Below are 21,764 nucleotides of genomic sequence, written 5' to 3' on the forward strand. Positions count from 1 at the left end.
AAGCGCAGAGAATGAGAGGACGCCACACTTTCAGACGAATTTTTGTTGCTCATACACCAGGAGATTCCCAACCAAGGAGCCCCACGGGTCGCCAGCGCGTCTCTTGTGGCCGGCAAGGTGGTTTTGCCTCGGTGCGGTGGTTCTTGGTGCAGAGTCAGAGAAGCACCATCAATCTTAATGCTGCTGTTTTGGCCGGCGGAGTGGGTTGCTAAGATTCCGGCGCTGGGAATCAACAAGTTGGACGTCCACTCAGAAACCCAATTATAAAGACGGTAATTATAAAGACCACAGATGGATAAATCTACAACGAAGGGAAGAAAACAGCCTAAAAAGGCTGAGAATATCCAAAATCAGAACACCTCTCCCTCTACAGGGGATCACAGTTCCTCATCAGGAACAAGGCCTGAGGGAGAATGAGTGTGTTCCATTAACAGAAGCAGGCTTCAAAAGGTGGATAATAAGAAATTTATGTGAGTTAAAAGAACTTGTTCTAACCCAATGCAAAGAAACTAAGAACTCTGAAAAAAGGTTTAACGAAATGTTAACAAGAATACACAATTTAGAGAGGAAATAAATAAGTGAATTAATGGAGCTGAAAAACACAACACGAGAACTTCGCGAAGTATGCACAAGTTTTAACAGCCGACTTGATCAAGCAGAAGAAAGGATATCAGAGGTCAAATGCCAACTTAATGAAATAAAACAAGAAGACAAGATTAGAGAAAAAAGGATAAGGAACGAGCAAAGTCTCCAAGAAATATGGGACTATGTGAAAAGACCTAATCTACGTTTGATAGGTGTGCCTGAATGTGACGAAGAGAAGGAATCCAAGCTGGAAAATACTCTTCAGGATATTATCCAGGAAAACTTTCCCAACCTAGCAAGGCAGGCCAATATTCGAGTCCAGGTAATACAGAGAACACTACAAAGATATTCTTCAAGAAGACCAACCTCAAGGCACATAATCATCAGATTCACCAGGGTTGAAATGAAGGAGAAAATATTAAGGGCAGCCAGAGAGAAAGGTCAGGTTACCCACAAAGGGAAGCCTATCAGACTCACAGCAGATCTCTCGGCAGAAACTCTACAAGCCAGAAGAGAGTGGGGGCCAATATTCAACATCCTTAAAGAAAAGAACTTTCAACCCAGAATTTCACATCCAGCCAAACTAAGCTTCATAAGCGAAGGAAAAATAAAATTTTTTGTGAACAACCAAGCACTCAGAGATTTCATCATCACCAGGCCTGCTTTACAAAAACTTCTGAAAGAAACTTAGAAAGGAACAACTACACATAGAAAGGAATAACCAGTATCAGCCTTTCTAAAAAATACCAAAAAGTAAAGAGCATCAACATAAAGAAGAATTTACATCAACTAATGGGCAAAACAGCCAGCTAACATTAAATGGCAGTATTAAACTCACATATATTATCATTAAGTTTCCCAATAATAGTGGAAGACTTCAACATCAATATTAGACAGATCAATGAGACAGAAAATTAACAACATCCAGGACTTGAACTCAGACCCGGAACAAGTAAACTTAATTAACATTTATAGAACTCTACATTTTAAATACACAAAATATACACTCTTATCAGTACCATATCATACCTACTTACAGGATTAAATGAAATATTGGTTGGCTGCTTGTTTGTTATTTTTTTCGTGTTTTCATTATTAAGCAGTTATAGGAATACCCATTTTTAGACTGCATTCTAGCCCAGGCAATAAAGCAACACCCCCATTCTCTCTCCCTCTTCCTCTTTCTTCCTCTCCTTCATTCTTTTTTTTTTTTTTTTATTATTCTTTCTCTTTCTAAATAAATAAATAAATAAAATAATAAATAAATAAATAAAAAGAAGAGAGCATGAATGATCCTGGAGTAATAAAGTGAACACTTCATAAAAAAAAGCAAGATGTATTATTACAATGCAAAATAAGAAAAATGCAAGTTTCTCTCTAGTTGATACCTTGATGAAAATGGGGTCCTCAGCGTAAATCAACTTTTCAAGTTACAGGAACTTGAGGACTCATCTAATTCCTTCTAGAAACTTCTGACAATTTTTGGTAGAAATAAAAAATTAATATTTCTCTCCAGTAAGAAAGCAATACAGTATCATGAAGTCTTAATTATGACAATAACCACATATATTTCTGCTTTTCAGGGATAGAATAATTACAGCAAACATGAAGTGAAACTCTTGCTGCTGTTGTAGAATGCTTTATCATCAGTAATCTTCTCCTATCTGTGTAAAATTGTTTGTGATAAAATAAAAATACACTAAATATGTCACATTTGAGTTAGAGGACACCCTTTGAAGAAAGCAGTGGCTATGAAGGCAAGGAAGGCACATAAAGACAGTCACCTGGAACAAGAATTTGCCCATGTAACTAGCACTATTTGGAAGACTAAGCTACAAACTCTATTTGAGAAATTAAAGAGAACAAAATATATTGTTATTTTTCACTGCATTGTACCGAATGCACCTTTTATGGCTTTTGGAGTTTTTTATTTCAAACATTATTGAGCTTAGTGATACATCCCTGAAACAGGATGGTATATGAATTGTTTTAACACAGAGAGAAACAAGGAAAAGAAAATATTTGTGGTCTTTCCAGAAATCTTCTACAACTTTCCATTTAATGGTAATTGCTAGGAAAGCAGAAGTTTGAAATTGTAGCTGAGACATATAATTACCCATTTTTGACCTATTTATAAACTTCTCTGAGCAAAAAGAATAGTCAGTGGCTACACCTACTCTTTTCCGTTCTTGACATACAAAGTGAAGTGAAAATACTTGGAGAGTCATTCAACTGTTAGTCATCCAATTGTTTTACTAGCTTCACATCAAGCTGGAGTCCCTCAAATGCTACCTACTGTGGATAGCAGTACATTTAAATAACAAAACAGACCAGGAGAACATTGTGAAATGGAGCAGAGCACTGAGCAGAGCAGATATTCCCAGGGCTTCAGAATGGTGTAGAGCAGTGAGCTCTAGGAAAATACAGTAGGAAGGCAGATATAGAAATTAAGTTAATGTACATATTTATGGAGGCATTTCTTTTGAGCATCATAAAAAACCCTTGCAGTGAGTGTGATCCTCACAACAGCCTTGGGCAAGAGGAGCTGGTATCATCCTACCAGGGAATCTTCGTATCTAGAAGTTAGAAGGCATGGAACTGGAGAACTCTATAGCAAAGTCTGAAGTTCTGATTGTAATTATGGCTTCTCTTTGCATAATGAAACAAAGATGTGTGTTTAAATTGACATGTGATTTATCCAGTCAACTTATTTTAGAAAAATCTACACATTTGACTGGATCAGTTTGTATGTGCATCATTCTTAAAATCAAATGACATACTATCTAATTCCTTGCCACATATGGAAAAGGTTTTCTTTTTCTTTTCTTTTTTTTTTTTTTTTTTTTTAGACAGAGTCTTGTTGTGTCTCCAGGCGCCAGGCTGGAGTGCAGTGGCGCGACCTTGGCTCACTGCAACCTCCGCCTCCCGGGTTCAAGCAATTCTCCCGTCTCAGCCTCCTGAGTAGCTGGGACCACAGGGGCATGCCACCATGCCCAGCTAATTTTTGTATTCTTTAAGTAGAAACAGGGTTTCACCATGGTCTCGATCTCTTGACCTTTTGATCTGCCTGCCTCGGCCTCCCAAAGTGCTGGGATTATAGGCATGAGGGTTTTCTTTCTTTTTAAATGGTGGTTTGCTGCCTCCATCCCCCCGTCACCTACACTATGTATTTCTCCTAATGTTATCCCTCCCCAATCTCCCCACCCTCGCTATCCCTTCCCTAGTCCCCTACCCCCCCCAACAAACCCTAGTGTGTGATGTTCTTCTCCCTGTGTCCATGTGTTCTCATTGTTCAACACCCACTTAAGAATGAGAACATGCTGTATTTGGTTTTCTGTTCTTGTGTCAGTTTGCTGAGAATGATGGTTTCCAGATTCATCCATGTCCCTGCAAAGGACATGAACTCATCCTTTTTTATGGCTGCATAGTATTCCATGGTGTATATGTGCCACATTTTCTTTATCCAGTCTTCCAGTCTATCATTGATGGGCAGTTGGGTTGGTTCCAGGTCTTTGCTATTGTAAACAGTGTCACAATGAACATATGTGTGCACGCGTCTTTATAACAGAATGATTTATAATCCTGCTAATGAAGGACCTTTTCAAGAACTACAAACCACTGCTTAGGGAAATAAGAGAGGACACAAAAAGATGGAAAAACATTCCATGCTTATGGTTAGGAAGAATCAATATCGTGAAAATGGCCATACTGACCAAAGTAATTGATAGATTCAATGCTATCCCCATCAAGCTACCACTGATCTTCACAGAACTGGAAAAAACTACCTTAAACTTCATATGGAACCAAAAATGAGCCTACATAGTCAAGACAATCCTAAGCAAAAAGGACAAAGCTGGAGGTATCATGCTACCTGATTTCAAACTATATTACAAGGCTACAGTAATCAAAACAGCATGGTACTGGTACCAAAACAAGAGATATGGACCAATGGAACAGAACAGAGGCCTCAGAAGTAATGCCACACACCTACAACCACCTGATCTTTGACAAAGCTGACAAACACAAGCAATGGGGAAAGGATTCCTTGTTTAATAAATGGTGTTGGGAAAACTGGAAAAGGTTTTTTAAAAACCATGTTGACTCCACCGTCATCCATGCGGTTTGTGCAGTCATCACTTTAGTCAAGTAAGGAAACAGTCACTCTTGGATTTGTTGAGAAAATGAACTGTCTGGTTTTACACTTGTCATAGAAACCAGTTAAAATAAACCTCCCTGTTACTAATGTTCTTACTATTAGGTGATGTATTAGTGTGAATGAAAAACTCACACATTCGCAGAAAAAATAAATAAATGGTAAATAATTGGCAACCTAATGTATTTCTGCCTATAGTAGACAAAAATAAATTCTCTAGTAGTGAAAGTTGTAGACATAAAATGAAATTAAATAAATGTGAATTAGAAAGTCATTAGTTGAGAACAATCATTTAAAAATACCGCAATTAGGAAATGGGCTTGTTCAATAAAAACCCAACTCAAGGTTGTACTTAGAGGTCAGTAACCACAAAACGGATCAAGGTGCTGCCCTGTAACTGACATAAATAGGATGCTAAAAAACAAGTAGGAATTATATTGGAAATGGCTCTACTGGCTTCCAACTACAAGTAATCTTAGTTACTCTTCATGAAATAGCAGCAAGCGATCCTCAGGACGATGGTTTTGTACCCAGCATCAGACGGCATAGAGTAGTGCACTCTAGCACAACACAGTGCAAATGCCAACACAGAATTTCTCTATCTGCCCTAACATCTAGAGGTTTACAGTGGAAAGCTCTGCACTGTAGCTTTCTTCCTTCTCATCTTCCTTCTGCAATTCTCCCTTGAAGTCCCCTTCCTAGATCCCTTCTATTGCCTATGGGATTCCCTGACCGTTTGTCACCAAACTCTCTGCTTCCTCAAACCTTTTCCTTAGAAATGCTTTGTCTTAACTAAAATCTGGCTTTCCCTGATGTTGTCTCCAACCTCCTCAGTATCATTCTGAGCAAGGAGCATTCTGTAGGGTCTTTGTTTCCCAAGACAACTCTCAGAAGAGTTTTGCCATCATTACGAAATATCTGCTCCTCTTTTGAAGTCTGGGCACTCCACCTACAGTCATTCTCTATTCCCTGCTTGTCACCAACAACCTTGGTCATTTCCTCACTTTTCTCAATGACTTGACTATTTAGCATTTGGTTTTCTGCCATCACCTTTGGCTACCACTCATGTTAATGTTCCTTCTAACATCCTGGCTTCATGGTTCCCTCACCACTTCCTCTGCTCTTGCAACCTCAACTTCCACTTAAACTACCCACTCAAACAGATACAGCTTGCATTCTTTTCTCACTTGGAAAGGGTTTAATATTTTGAACTTTCAGAATTATCTCTTTGATCACAACTACTGCTCCCTCTCCATATTTTCTCATCTGACACTCCCCATTTTCATTGTTGTTGTAACTTTAACTTTCTTGATTCCTTTCTCTTTTCTCCTCAAGCCTTAATCTGGTTGAATCTGCTTCCTTTTCTGAGCCTACATACTGATTGGCTGATAATCTCAGTGATATTTCTCAAGGATCATCTAATTAAATACCACACATCCCCACTGTGCTAGTACTGCCGATGACAGATGTCCAGTTTTTACCTTCACAGTGCTCATTATTGCTGAAATAAAGTCATGAAACTATGCTCACTGAATTGAATGTGGGTTTACGCTCTTGGAACTCAAATGGGTTCTCATGATTGCTAGGAAATATACACATTCCTTTCTTTGTAGTCTTTGTCTCTCAAGGCTCTCCTCCACCTTTTTCATGCTTCATAATATTATCCACAGTTACCACAACTGTCCTTCCTCTTTCAGCAGACATTTTCACATACTTTCCTGACATTATTATTTGAATTGGCTTCGTCACATCTTTTCTCCTTCACCATTGTCTCTGAGGGTAAAGTTTTCATCCTACTTTCTGTGGAAGGCCTTGCATGGATTATACTGTAAATGTTGGTCTTTAAAGTATTTGGTTAACTTTTAGCTTTAAAATTGGCCAGGTGTGGTGGCTCACGTCTGTAATCCCAACACTTTGGCAGGCCAAGGCAGGCAGATTGATTGAAACCAGGCTGGGCAACAATGGCAAAACTCCATCTCTACAGAAAACTTAAAAATTAGCCGGGTGTGGTGTTGCACTGGTGTAGTCCCAGCTACTTCAGAGGCTGAGGCAGGAGGATCACCTGAGCCCAGGGAGGTCAAGGTTTCAATGAGCTGTGATCAGACCACTGCACTCCAGCCTGGGTGGCAGAGTGAGACCCTGTCTTGAAAACATATACATCCATCTATACATAAATAGCTTATTCATATGATATTCATTTAAACACCTGAGATGTACAATTAAAGGGATAAGAGTTTTGTTTGGTGGAGGCAGGTGTTGCTGGAAGACAGTGTTTGTAGAGGAGAAAAGTTATTTTGGAATGTAGGACATTTTCTGCGGAAGGCTTCCTAGGAAGATTTCTAAAAATCCAGATGGAATCCTGAAGGTCACTGGTTTCTAGAAGGAGCTCCAACAGGGGAGGTGAGAACATTCAGTGCCAGAGCATTCCATTTCCAAATGTGCTCAAAATTAAGCTTACTTAGCAAGCAACTATTATTACACAAGAAGCATCCATGAGGAAGAGTAAAATGAACTGAAGTTTAATGGAAGAAGGAGGATGGAAGAGAAAGGATCAAGAGCACCTATTTATTTTAAAATAATACTTTGTCATTATAAAAGTAAGCATTATTGTTGAAAAGTTGGAAAATCAAGAACAGCTAATGAGAAGATCTGCCCAAATTTTCAGCACTCAAGAACCAACAGTTACATGTTGGTGTGTTTTCTTCTAATATATATTTTAGTTGGTTAAAGTGTATCATTTTTTATTTTTTCATAAAATTGACATTAAGTTACATATGCCATTTTGTGTCTATTTGTCACTTACCACTATACTGTTAATATTTTCCATCAGATTTGTAGCTTTATGAGCATATTGTTCATATGTGGCTCCATCTTATCTCTGAGCTTAGCCACTCCCCCTTTAAAAATAAAAGGTCTCTATCCAGTAGGGACGACTATTTTCACCTTACTTTGTAATTACCAAAAGAGCTCTCATATACACTTAGGTATGATGAAATAGCTATGCTGAAGAAATATTGTTATTCCTTCATGTAAAACACTTAATATTTGAAATGGACACATGGTATTTCTTATGGATGACTGAGTATCACTTCAAACACAGATAGGGTATCTGCAAGTATTTCCAATTATATTTTAGACAGCAAGTAAGACTCCTAATCACAACAATGGAACTCAGCTTTCTTCTGGAAATAAAATTAAACATTACATTCACCTAGAGACTAGCACAGCAAAGCACAATTAGTCTAATAACTAAGAATGTGGCGCTGTGTCAGAGCCAGTATTTACATTAAAAAATCATGAGGACGAATGCACCAGAATGTTATTTCTTAGTTAAAAAAGTTTTATACTTCAGGAAGCTCCTTGATTGGACTTGTCATTTTCAGGGAGGGGTTGTGTGCAAAGTGACGCAAGACCAACACTGCTAATGCAAATACCTTAGTGTGAATGAGTTTATAGGAGATGCCTTTCTCCTTAGGCAAGACTTATGGAACAATCAGCTATCTAAGGGTGGGAGTGAGAGAAAGGAGGAAGAGAAATGCAAATGCAAAGCCATCATCACATTGTGTTTATGAAGAGTGCATATATGCATGGCCACATACTGCAGAATTAGAACCACGACTGCTCCTAGGTTCCTTATCACCCTCCAATGCGTTTAGTGACTTGGCGCGTGTGTATAATTTTATAACAACAAACTGAAAAAAACAATTGCTTTCTGCTCTATCTTCCCTAATATTTTGAAGATCCCTCTGGTGCATACTTTATACTTTCACCATTACTAAATTGGTTTTTGTGGATACTGAGAATCAATTAACCAGAAATGGAAGCTGGTGCATACTAAATCTTCAGAATCAAAAACGGAATGATGTATCTTCCAAACAGTAAAGTAGGAAAAGAGGGCATTTGGATTGGACTGAATCTAATTCAGGGATTGGCCATTCTTCTACCAAGTTTGTATGATGCTGAAAGATGTGAATTTTGTGTATATGTGTGTGCATGTGTACGTTCTTGCCAAAATCATCGTAGAGATAACCAGATTACAGATTATTCAAAGGTACTGCTCTTGCCTCTTTCATCTTTGTGTTTTCAGCACCCCACATTACCCAACATTTTGCAGATGTTCAACTAACATCGAGGAGATGAACAGTGTTCTACTACTCAGAATAGCAAAGGCATGGAATCAGTCTAATGCCAATCAATGGTAGACTGGATAAAGGAAATGTGGTACGTGTACACCACAGAATACTATGCACCCATGAAAAGGAACAAGATCACGTCCTTCGCAGCAACATGGATACAGCTGGAGGTCGTTATCCTAAGCAAACTAACACAGGAACAGAAAAACAAATACCACATATTCTTACTTAGAAGTGGGAACTTAACAACGAGAACATATGGAAACTAGGAGGAAAACAGACACTGAGGCCTGCTTGAGGGTAGAGAGTGGGAAGATCAGAAAAACTATCTATTGGGTACTATGCTTATTACCTGGGTGACAAACTTATCTGTATACCAAGCCCCCGTGACAGGCAGTCTATCTATATAACAAATGAGCACATGTATCCCTGGACCTAAAATACAAGTAAGAAAACCTTTTTTAAAGAATACTTTTGGCTGGGAGCAGTGGCTCACACCTGCAATTCTAGCACTTTGGGAAGCCGAGGCAGGCAGATCATCTGAGATCAGGAGTTCAAGACCAGCCTGGCCAACATGGTGAAACTCTGTCTCTACAAAAACACAAAAATTAGCCGGGCATCATGGTGGGTGCCTGTAATCCCAGCTACTTGGGAGGCTGAGACAGGAGAATTGCTTGAACCAGGTAGGCGGTGGCTGCAGTGAGTTGAGATCACACCTTTGCACTCCAGCCTGGGTGACAGAGTGAGACCGTGTCTCAAAAAAAAAAAAAAAAAGAATACTTTTGATAATTACTTAAAAAAAGAATACTTTTGATAATTACTTAAAAAAAGAATACTTTTGATAATGACTTAGAGCATTAAAAATTAGAATGGCAGCCGGGGCAGTGGTTTATGCCTGTCATCCCAGTACTTTGGGAGGCTGAGGCAGGCAGATCATGAGGTCAGGAGTTCGAGACCAGCCTGACCAACATGGTGAAATCCTGTCTATATTAAAAATACAAAAATTAGCCAGGGTGGTGGTGCATGCCTATAGTCCCAGCTACTCAGAAGGCTGAGGCAGGAGAATCACTTGAACCCAGGAGGCGGAGGCTACAGTGAGCTAAGATTGTGCCATTGCACTGCAGCCTCGGCAACAGACCAAGACTCCATAGCAAAAAAAAAAAAAAAAAAAGAGAAAAATTAGATTGGCAACAATAGAGAAAGGAATTATCGATCATTTATACAACAAATATACACAAACACTTAAAAATCAGACTTTTTAATTATTGACATGAAACATCTCTAAAATCTACTGCTAAATAGAAAAGGCGAGGTGCAGAACAGTATATGTGGTATGTAGGCACTTGTCTAAAAATAAGAGAAAAAATACACATATATGTATACATTTGCTTGATAGCGATGTAAACAATCTCTGGTAGCATACACAGGACAGTGACAACTGGTTACTGAGTCTGAGAGGCAGACTTCACTGCCTATATTTCTTTATACTTTTAATTGTGACTGTATTACCTAGACAAAAAAGTTACAATTTAAATAGAAAAGAAATTAGAATAATGGCTAGCTAACTGAACATAAATGAAATTCCATGGAGATTACGGATGATTTAAGTCCACAGATCGCAGACATGTAAAAAATTAGAAATATTGGTTAAGGAAAAAAAAAGTGTGCTAGATTTTAAAATACATTTATGTAAATTTAGTGATTACATTTCTTTGACCCTTTGTTACTTATTTTGCCCCAACTTGTTTTTGCTTACCTTCGCTTTGCCTTTTTAATTTTGTTTTGCTTTTCCATCAACCAGGTAAGGTGTATACTAGAATAGAACCTAGAAAACCATTTGTATTCTAATGTCAAACAGTAATGTAGCGAGATCTGACTAGGAGAGGTTAAAGACAGGATAACGTTCAGCTTTGTAAGTTCCGTTGCCAAAGCCACACGCTGGAGTTGCAGCTGCAGTCCGACATAAACAGGACAGGAAGGGAGTAGCACGGCAGCTCCTGGCCCTTCATCACACTTCTGGCATCTGATAGGGTGTTAACATGTCAAGTACACACACCTTGAAACAGCAGTTTGATCGCACTTGTGGCTAACTGATATGGCAAGTATGTACTAGAGAGTGAAAACGTCCTCCTGGTCCTTCCAAATGTCTCATTTTTCATAATGTTTTAAATGAAGATGCTAATCAAATGAGAACACAGAAGAGATGAGGATTTGAAAGGATTCCCAAATTAAGTAACTTGGACAACATTTTCTAATATAATTCTGTCCCATGAGATTCCTATTTAATTCATACCCATTCAGTTTACAAGATAAATGATATCAGTTGGAAAAGTACTGTAATGTAGGAAAACTCTGGAGTTTGTGGGGTTTGAAAATAGAAGTTCTGTGGTATATTTAGGTGAAAGGCAGATCAGCCAACACAGTGGCTCACACCTCTAATCCCAGCACTTTGGGAGGCCGAGGTGGGTGCATCACCTGGGGTCAGGAGTTCAAGACCAGCCTGGCCAATATGGTAAAACTCTGTCTCTACTAAAAATAGCAAAATTAGCCAGGCACAGTGGCGTACACCTGTAATTTTAGCTAGTCAGGAGGCTGAGGTAGGAGAATCACTTGAACCCAGGAGCCGAAGGTTGCAGTGAGCCGAGATCATGCCACTGCACTCCAGCCTGGGTGACAGGGAAACTCTGTCTCAAAAAAAAAAGAATGTTAGGTGGCAGATCAAATGGGGGTTGCTCTAAAGGTGGGAGATTTTTCTTTTGTTCTGCTTTTGCTTCATTCATTCAAACAATATCGTTCAGCATCTACTGTTTGTCAGGCCTGTGCTAGGTACTAGTGAAAGAAGAATGAAATAAGACAGGGTTCCCATTCTCAGAAAGCTAAGGCAGGGAGCAATTAAAAAACCAAAAAGCAAGTAACCGTCGGAAATAATTATGTGCTCTGTGGTAATTAATGAGGATGAGTTACTGCAACATGGCTGGTGGCTGCTTTAGACTGGGTGGTCAGGGAAGTGGTGACATTAAGCTGAGATTTGAAAGGCAAGTAAGAGCCAGACATTAGAGGCAGAACATTCCAGGGAGCAGAACATTCCAGGCAAGGGAACAACTTGTACTTCAATTTGTGTCTAGGAGTGTGGAGGAAACCCATAAGGAACCTCCAAATATAGAAAACATGACACAGTGAAGTCACTAATAAGAGAATGATAAAGGCTGCTAATTTCTTCTCCTCTGTCTCTCAAACACACCATTTCATGAAATGATAGTTTCTTGATTTTCTGCAGTGCTTATTATTGCTTATTCAGATGTACTTTACTTTGTTAGCCTAGAACTGAACTGAGGTGATGATACAAATCCCTAACACCTTAATATGAATGAGTTTCTAGGATATGCCTTTCTCTCGAGACAGGATTTGCAGAACCATAGGCTATCTAAGGGTGGAAATGAGAGAAAGGAGAAAGAAAAAAGCAAAGGGTGTAATATGCAGTAATTTTGAAAAGGTTGATCAGCCTGAAATTGTTTTACTCTCTTGAGACAGAAAATCATAATACTGTTTCTTTAGAGACTGGGGTAAGAGAAAGTAGTAAGAATAGGAGCAAGGAGAGCTATTGATTTAACATATAAACACCTAAACGTCATTTCATTATTATTCTCCCAGGCAAAAGTACACAGGCTTTTACAGCAATGCATATAATTTTGGCTCTACAGTAACAAATAAGGATAATTTTATCCTCTGATCTGTCCTGGGGCAGGAGTGACATCACCCTTCAGTCATCTCCCTTTGGATTTGCCATTTTGCCCTTCTGCATGTTTCAAGTCCCTCCTTTCTCCCACAAGACAAAGGAAGGAGATAAAAAAGGAAGTAATAAAGGAGGTTTGAAAATAGCCTACTGTTATTTATATATTGTTTGGTCTGCTGCAGGAGGTGACATGACCATGCTTTTCTACATACTTGGCAAATCGCCTACCAAATGTTGGCATCCACAGGTATCCCTCTAGAGCTTATTCCTAGGGATTCCAGGCATGTCCATGCTTTTCAAGGACTGTTATTTGGTAGAAATAAAGAGAAGCAGAGATTTTTCGCAGCGAGCCCTACCTTTATTTTGAATCTTCAAGGCATCATTTGTAGAGAGAGGGCAGCAAGGAACCAAGGAAAAGAATATGACAGTGGGTAAGTTAGGTTTACACTCATTCTCTCCTTTTTTTTCTCCTGTAAATACTATGACTTAAGCATTGTGTTGCTTCTTTTGTACTGTGATCGAAGATTATGAGCGTCAGCCACTGAGTTGCAGAAATAACTCTATTAATTTTTTCTTGTGCAGCGTTTACACTTCGCAGTCCCACAGCGGGTGGTAAGGCTTGTACAAATCCAGCGTGCAGGACATCTGGCACTCACCAAATGGCCTACATTTAATTATCTTCCGCTTATACTTGAGAGAGAGTGTTGGAAACAAAGACATTGGGTGATGTAGGTGCTGAAGTGGATGCCTCCACCATACTAAGCCAGGAAATCCCACTTTCTGAGAGGTGCCACGGACTCAGCTGGAGGTCTGAGATGGCTGACGATCTATTGGGGAGAACTTCTGTTGGATAATATAGGATGGGGGCTGGGCCTAGTTAGAGAAAAGAGTCCATGACATTTCTAGGTTTTTGTTTCACTTATTTTTTCCTTTTCCCACAATCAGTACTAGAGCTATTCAAGAAAGAAAAAAATGAAGAGATTTTTTTTTTTTTGAAAACGATCTTTTCCCCCCTGACACCTGACAAACCAAACATCATTTTCAGATTCATTCATTGTGAGAGTAAATATTTTAGTTCCTATGATTTATGTCCTCCTACTTGTTCCCTATTAGTTTGTTTAAAATGATGAAGATGCACAAATGCCATAATGCTGCCAAATCTAAGCCTTTCCTTTTGGGAAAGAAAATCAAATCATAGGCTAAGGAAAAGAATATTGGAGCAAACCACAGTTTCTCACTGCTGACCATCAGAGGCAAATAAAATCTCATCTTTTCCCGCAATGTATGAAAAGAAAAAAATGGATGTGTAAGGATTTTGCTTAGTAGTTACCTACAGTCATTCACAATCAATAACTCAGGTACTGTTGTAAATTATTTGTAGATATCATTCAACAGCATTTCTCTATCAATAATACAACTTTGAAAACCCTGAACGAAACTGTTTCAGAAAAGGCTCTGATAGTATCCCATACCATATCACACCTTTCAGAGGGCTGGGTTAGAAGAAGGGAAGCACAGAGTATTAACTTTAATAGCCTCTGTATTGTTTGAATTGTCACATCAAGCATGCATTGATTTTGAATTTTTAAAAAAAAAGCAAAAAAAAAAAAAAAAATATATATATAAAAAATAAATGATTTAAAAAAAAAAAAAAAAAACTCCAATAACATATTCTAAATCATAAGAAAATTTAAAAATATATATTTAAAAAACATCATCACATATTATTTTCTACCTAGTTAAATGGCAGGTAAATATGCAATACAAAAAACAAAAATCAAGTGATGCCCTAAGAGTATGTTTAAATACACGAAGAATTAAAAAAAAGAAAACTGGTAAAATTCAGCACAAGAAAATGCTGTTAGGTTTTGCGTTTAGGTGTTCTGCTTTTTCCCTTAAATTACCTTGTGAAGGGAGAGTAACCCATTTTGGGCCTCCAACACTGAAGTCTATTTTTTCTGCATCTTATTTTACATTGAAAAATCTCACTCATAAGCAAATCTTGGTGTCACTCTTTAAACTTGTGCGTAAGCGATCGTCCTCTTAATAAACACAAAGTTGTTTTAACTGTGCTCTGGGTATTACATTGCCATCTACACTGAAAGCTACAGAGCTGTTGAAACTCCCGAGATAAGAAGGCCTGTAGATGTCCCTTAACAGCTCCTCATGTTTGCTCTCCTCTGATTTACATCCAATTTATGATGGCCATTAGAGCAGATAGACTTTACTTAATCAAGAGCCCAGTCAAGTCCTAGTCATTAAACACATTTGCCCTTTCTCTCCCTGGAAAGCAGGTCCCTTGTTTCACTAAAAGCACTGCAGATACATATTCAAAATGCAAAAATGAAAGAAGTCAGCAATGACAATTCATTTTACGGGTTGCTGCTATAAGAGCGTAAATCTCTTTTAAGGCCACCATTTTTTAGCTCATTTTACCTGTCTGGCCTCTCAGTGGAGCTGGGGCATAGATATTAAACGTTCACCAGGACCTTTCACACTATTGTGTACAAACTTAGTGAGTAGCCCCACTGTCTTCAAAGAGAACCAGCACAGAATGCAAAATTAAGTAGAGGGTAGCAACAGATAGATTTTTGAAACTGCAACACAAGACTGTCCAGAAGTCTAGTTTTATAAAATTGTCTGCCTATTTGTTAACTTAAGGTATTCTTTTGACTGCTTTTGTTATTTGATTAGTCTAATGTTGTTCATGAAATCACTTAGTAAACAACAAAGTGATGTACAAAGGTAAGGTGTCATTCTACTTCAAGTATCTGTTAAATTCTAACATTTCTAACAAATGAACTGATCACAGAGAGAAGAGAGTAGGCTATTCAATGCTAGGGAGATAAAGAAATACTCCTAAAGAGTCCCTTCCTGCCCCAAATCAAAAACATCAGATATGGGTTGAAAAAAAAAAAGCGGGGGCGCTTTCCTAGGTTCTGGCACATACATTCTCATGGAAATGTGACCTCAGAGCGTACACTTACATTCACTATGACTCTTATATTTCCACTGACCTCTGGCAGGGCAGTAATTCAGGGTATGTTGTGCTATGATAGAACCATTTGAGCTAATTTATTTCTGCCTCTCTCTGACATTGTAATGGCTCCATTTATAACAGCTCTCCACTGTGTGATGCCAATGGAAACAGCTCATGCAAGGTTTATCATCCTAAGAAAATAATGGACATCCACTGTGAAGATGGTATTCATGGAAATATGCAGTTCCACGGAATTCCAAGCCAAGTAGCCTGTGTTGTGAAGGGCGCCCTTCTTGCTGACAAGCCTGCTGACCTCCGCTTTCACTGCCTGCCAGAATCTGCACCGAGTCTCCAGCTCAGTTTTTAGTTTTTCCCTGCTTGTCTACTGATAGTTAATATTTAAAGTAATACATGTGAAGTACTTAGACTGATAGTTAATATTTACTGATAGTTAATATTTAAAGTAATACATGTGAAGTACTTAGACTCCCTTTTGGAAATGCTTTTAATAAAGGGCTCAAAGTAGATCCCCCTTTTCCCTGGCCTGCAGGGAGTGGCTACATCCTTGGCTGTATGTTGGAAGTCCACACCACACGCAGATATTTTCACATCCATCAACAGTTACAGCTTTTAGCAAAGGGGAGATTTCACCAAACTTTTCATTTCCCTTCTGTATTTTTAGGTATCTTTTATCTTTTTGAAGGACACTGCTTGGCAGCAAGGTCACATGAGTCAAGGACAACTTGCCTGCACAAGCAGCAACTTGCCACATAGTTGAGTCCAGGCAAAAGTTTTTTTCTCATCAGAGAGGAAATTTAACAGGGGTATGGAAATTATTATAAAACCATTCAGAAATACTCACAGTTTTGGTTTGGCAAGCAGAGGTGGTGGCTCCTTAGTGGGTGAAAGCAGGACAGCTGGTGTTGGGAGAGATTTATGACTGTTAGCTTTGCCGTTAATCAGGCCATTTACTCCGTGGCTGGGATGGACTCCGTTCGATTCCCTTTCAGCAGAATTGAATTGCATTTGAAGGGCTGCCCTGCTCAGGCCTAACTCAGGGTTGTTCACCTTCTGGATCTCAGGTGGTTTCTTTGAAGCCAATTCAGAGGAACTTGTCTCCAAGATTGGAGGGGGAGGTGGAAAGTGTTGGAAGTGATCGTTGTTGGATTCTCCCATTGACTCATAACTACAGTTTTCAGTGTTGGCTAAGGAAGGGAAAAGAGAATAAAAACATAATAAGATGCTACTAGTTCAACAAGTCAATTCACACTGCTAGAGTCTTCCGAGAATCCCTGTGCTGCGTGAAGCTGTTAAAGAAGAGGTTGGTTCTGCAGCTCTCACCTGATGCAGAAGCACTGCCAGCTGGAGGGCCTCGCTCTTCCCAGCTTGCTTTGAATGAGTGCTACCGTTTCATTTCCTGACTGAGCCCACATGTGGGGAACCCAGCTACCGAATCATTAAAAATTTCAAACCAGAGCTAAAGATAGAACGTGGTTAAAAAAAAAAAATGACAACACAAACAGTATCAACTAATAATGGTTTGTTCTCTCACATTTTGGTCCATGGGTTCAACTGAAATCCTAGCTGTCATTACTGAAATTGGCTCAAGCTGTAAAGGTTTTCAGTGGATATTCATCTAAAGCTAGGGAAGGGAAAGCTCTGAGTCCAAGTAAAATCTCAGAATCTCATAAAAATATTTTTTCCATATTAGATGATTGCCCCAACTATAACTCAGTGCAAAAGAGATTTTTATTTGTTCCCCTCAAAAGGCTGAAAGCATCTTGAGATCACATCTTTTTTAGATTCTGCACCTTGCCCAGAGCACAGAAGAGCTCCTGGCATGCACTTAAAAATGCTTATTGAGGTAAACAAAAAGCTCAAAAATAAAATATTTGTTGATCATGTTTGACCTACAGCGGATGTACCGCATAAACAAATGGAAAATATTACACACAAATTTTGCCACTCAGATCTATGGAGCCCAAGGTTTTGGCCATGTTGTTTGAGCACTGCACTATTGCTGTGGCCATTTGATGGGATAGTCTTCAAGCCAACTCAAAATCAAAACGCTGGGGTCCTCCTTGCTCTGTAACTCCTATCCTGACCCTTAGGTTTCTTTTAACATTTACAGTAGTCATTCATAGAAACCATTTTCCTATTGAAGGTGACCCTCCCATTTCTTTTCTTCATTAAGATGAACAAGCATTACAATTGTCAAGATGAACAAGCATTTACAATTACTCTAAGGTCCCGAAATAAGTTTTGGTTGTGTCTCTGCTGCCACCTAGCACCAAGTTCTTGCTCTTTTGAAGGAATCCAAGTACAATTCAGTTGTTCTCTCCAAGTCTGTATCATTCAACTTATGACCCGTTGATTGATTCCCTACTCTGTACATAATGTGCCAGGCTTGGTCAAAAACATATTTTAAAAATATCTTTAAGATGAATGGCAGAGATGAGGCAATTAAAGTAAGCTAAAGCTCATTAGTAACTGTAGAAAACAGTCAAATAAAAATAAAAGAAAAAGAAGCAAGCTGTTTCATATTGCCTTCCTTAGTGGTAAGTTTTTGAGTTTAGAAAATATCCATATATTTTTGAAAACTGGTTTCAACAATACAATACACTGCTTGCTTTTTCATATTAGTTATAGACTATCATTGATATAGACTATCAATGAAATTTGACTTTGAAGGCCTTAATAGCTTCTCTGAGTTGATCTTGTGTTATCTTTTACACAGGAGGCTTATCTTGTATTACCTTTGCAGAGGTTTCAATAGTGGACTGGACAATGGCTTATCTGTACAAGTATCTCCAGATCTCATGTGTTGGCACTGCTGAGAAAGTGACTGCACCTCCGATGCAGAGGTGGCTTTCTGACGTGAATGTGATTCTAGGTTAGCAGGAGGACGTTAGAAAACCAGCTCCATCGTTTCCAACAGTGAGACGGCACGATTTTAGAGAGCTGTGTTCAGTTGCTACACAATTATTCTCTTTTTGTTTGTCATCTCCACCTCATTCCCTCTCCTCCCCTCCCCAGAGCCTTTGTTTCATGATGAAACATAGATTGTTAGGGTCACTCCTGGAGTGGCTAGCATTCCTGAAGGCTGAGCTCTCTTCCTGGGATAGTCTCTTTCTTTCTTTCTTTCTTTTTTTTTTTTTTTTTTAGACGGAGTCTCACTCTGTCCCCCAGGCTGGAATGCAATGGCACGATCTCAGCTTGCTGCCACCTCCACCTCCTAGATTCAAGCGATTCTCCTGCCTCAGCCTCCCATGTAGCTGGGATTACAGGCACACGCCACTATATTCGTCTAATTTTTGCATTTTTAGTAGAGACAGGGTTAGCCAGGCTGGTCTCAAACTCCTCACCTCAAGTGATCTGCCTGTCTCAGCCTCCCAAAGTGCTGGGATTACAGGGCGTGAGTGACCACGCTGACGCGACAATCCCCTTCTGCTTTGGCCAACCACACTGGTGCTGAGGAACGGAACCTAGTCATTTTTTCTTACTCCTCACATACCTGAGGTGACAACCAGCTGGGCAGTGCTGGTTGCTGATCCATAATCATTTCTTGCTGAACATGTAAAGATCCCTGCATCTTCAGGGAAAGTCTCAGCGATAACTAGGGTGCAAATCTCCTCTGGAAGTGAAGAGAACAGAATCATTCATCAGAGTTTAACCATGAAGTCACTTCTAAGAAATGAGACCCTCTGCCATACCATAACTAACAAATCAGGTAATGATTACTACAGATTCACTTTATAAACCGTTTGCAATAGAATCTCTTTACATTTAATTTAGCAATTCTGCCTAGCAGAAAAAGCTTTGGAGGCAGACCCATTCTTTGTGATGTTAGACAAGAGCAGTCTCAGTGTCTTCATCTATAAAATCGGGAAATATATACCTAATGGGTTACCTGTGAAAATAAAATGAGAATGTCTGCAAGTGTGTAACCCTGTACTTTGCATGTAGGAGTTAAGTTGATTGCATGTGGGAGCTGTTTCTGTACATATAGCTACTCTTATATCTGCTCAGCTGCAAACCAAGTAGGGGGAGAATAAAGCTCCTCTGAAATGCTAACCACAGGGAAAAAAGAACATAACCTGTCAATGTTTGACCTGCCGACAGTTATTCTGGAAGATACTGTTAAACAGCATGGCAGTGTTGTATGGCATGAAAATCCCAGACTGGAGACAGCTGCTACAGTTTGAATGAGGGTTCTGCCACACCTTGCCTTTGTGGCTCTGGTGAGTCTCCCTGAACTTCAATGTTCTCAGCAAAATGGAGACAAGAATAGAAGCTACCCCACAGAGTTTGTATTAGTTGTGCATGACACACAAAATTAACCATCACAGGGTTATTGTGAGAGGGGGAGGGGAAATGATAACAAAAACAATAGCTGACAGCTACATAACCCTTACGATACACTAGGTATTGTTACCAGCACTTAACATAGATTAAATTTAATCTTATGTCTGTCTTATAAGTTTATTATTATTCACCCATTTTATAGATAGAAAACGGAAGCTAATTGATTACCAAGGTCACATAGCTAATAAATACTAACATAGGGATTCAAACCAAGCTGGGCTCCAGACTCTAAAACCCTAGCTCCCACCTACTCTTGCAATATGACATACTATGCGTAGGACACTGCCTGGCATACATCAAACGCTTCATAGCCAGTGCTAGCTGTTACCATTAAAAGGAAGCTGTATCTAGAGTACTGATTACTTTTACTAGTTGAATAATTGCTTATATTGTACCAGCAAAATAAAGACAATTTTGTGGGCAAACGTTAAGAAGAGTGATATATTTCAGATTCTCACAAAGTGATTCTATTGATTATTCACATATTTTTTGGGCAGTGTAAGACTGTGTATTGTAGATTTTCTGGTAATAATGGCTGCCATTATTCCTTCCTTTGCAGACATGCCTCTTTGTCATGTGCCTCTGTAACTCCTTCCATCAAGCAGCAGTCTCTTTCCCCATGCCTTCAATCTGGGCTGGCCTTGTGAGTTGTTTTAACCTAGAATGTGGTGAAAGGGATGTTGCTGGCCAAATAGGAGCTGAAGCCTTGAGAGGCCTTGCCTGCTTTTGCTCCATCTCTTGGAACCCTGATGAATCCCAAGGTGAACAAGGCTGTGCCAGCCTGTGGGAAGAAGACACCATATGGAGCAGATGTAAGCCCTTCCCAAAGAGACCATCCTAGACTAACTCACTCACTCCTCATCATCCTGGCAGCGGACCGAGGCCGCACCGGGAGAGGCCAGCTGTGGTCAGCACAGCCTGGCACAGACCACAAAAACTGTCCAGCTGAGGCCAAGCCAAATAGTTCACCCACAGAATTATGGTTACTGCTTTCAGCAACTATATTTTGGGGTGCTGTACTGTGTTGCAGTAGCTAACTCATACAATTTGATAAGATAAACCTCCTTCGCTAACATCCTTCTAGGGGCAAACATCTCAGACCATCAATAATGAAAATTAGCAAATTTGTTTAGAAACATATTACGCTTTAAGCCCTGAAACAAAAAAAGTACTGACTTTTATTAAGTCAATAAAAGTGACTATGTTGTTTAAAAAAATAGGTTAAAAGTGCTATGTTGTTAAAAAAAATGTTGTCTATTGAAGAGAGCTTTCAATATTTTAATTTTTTACATGTAAATCAAAGTAATAAATACAAAAGTAAACAAACAATGAAGTATAAAGTGGAAATGTTTCTCTTTATAACCTAATTCCCTTTGTATACTAATACCCCTTAATAATCTCACTCTCCAAAGGCAAACGAAGAGTTTGTTGTATTTGATTCTAGAAAAAAGTTCATGTATCCATCATTTCAAAATCGATCCAAGAATCATCAAACTATACAGTTTTTGATGCCATATTATTGGGTCAAATCTGTATTTTTTTAACTGATACAATTTTTATTTCACTTTGGAAGGTTTACACTGTGTAAGGTGAAACTAGAACTGTTTAAAAGACATACAAAAATCTAGCACATCAATAGCTGAGGATATTTCTTTTTTGCTATACTATTTTCACAACCACGGTGTGCTTGCTAGGCAATATAACCATCACAGAAGCAAACGGTGGGCAGAATACTAGTAAGGAAAAATAAAGCAAGAAAAGAGCTACCAGATATACAGACAGGCTTGGTTCCACATTCACTTCTGCATTTTCAAG

At 39.0% G+C, this 21,764-nt stretch overlaps 1 protein-coding gene across 6 annotated transcripts in view; it reads right to left on the reverse strand.

The window, feature by feature from the left end:
- The window catches only part of PALLD (palladin, cytoskeletal associated protein), a 457,931-nt gene that overhangs the window by 200,098 nt on the left and 236,069 nt on the right, over positions 1 to 21,764 (reverse strand). For all 6 annotated transcript variants that reach the window (XM_017507554.2, XM_037731053.1, XM_017507552.2 and 3 more), the window contains 2 exons: positions 19,099 to 19,218; positions 16,447 to 16,789 (listed from right to left, as the gene is read on the reverse strand). In XM_017507554.2, coding sequence (XP_017363043.1) covers positions 16,447 to 16,789; positions 19,099 to 19,218 — 463 coding nt within the window. The remainder of the gene's footprint in view (positions 1 to 16,446; positions 16,790 to 19,098; positions 19,219 to 21,764) is intronic.

The sequence above is a fragment of the Cebus imitator genome, unplaced genomic scaffold (assembly GCF_001604975.1).
Source record: "Cebus imitator isolate Cc_AM_T3 unplaced genomic scaffold, Cebus_imitator-1.0 Scaffold378, whole genome shotgun sequence".
Classification (NCBI taxonomy): Eukaryota; Metazoa; Chordata; class Mammalia; order Primates; family Cebidae; genus Cebus; species Cebus imitator.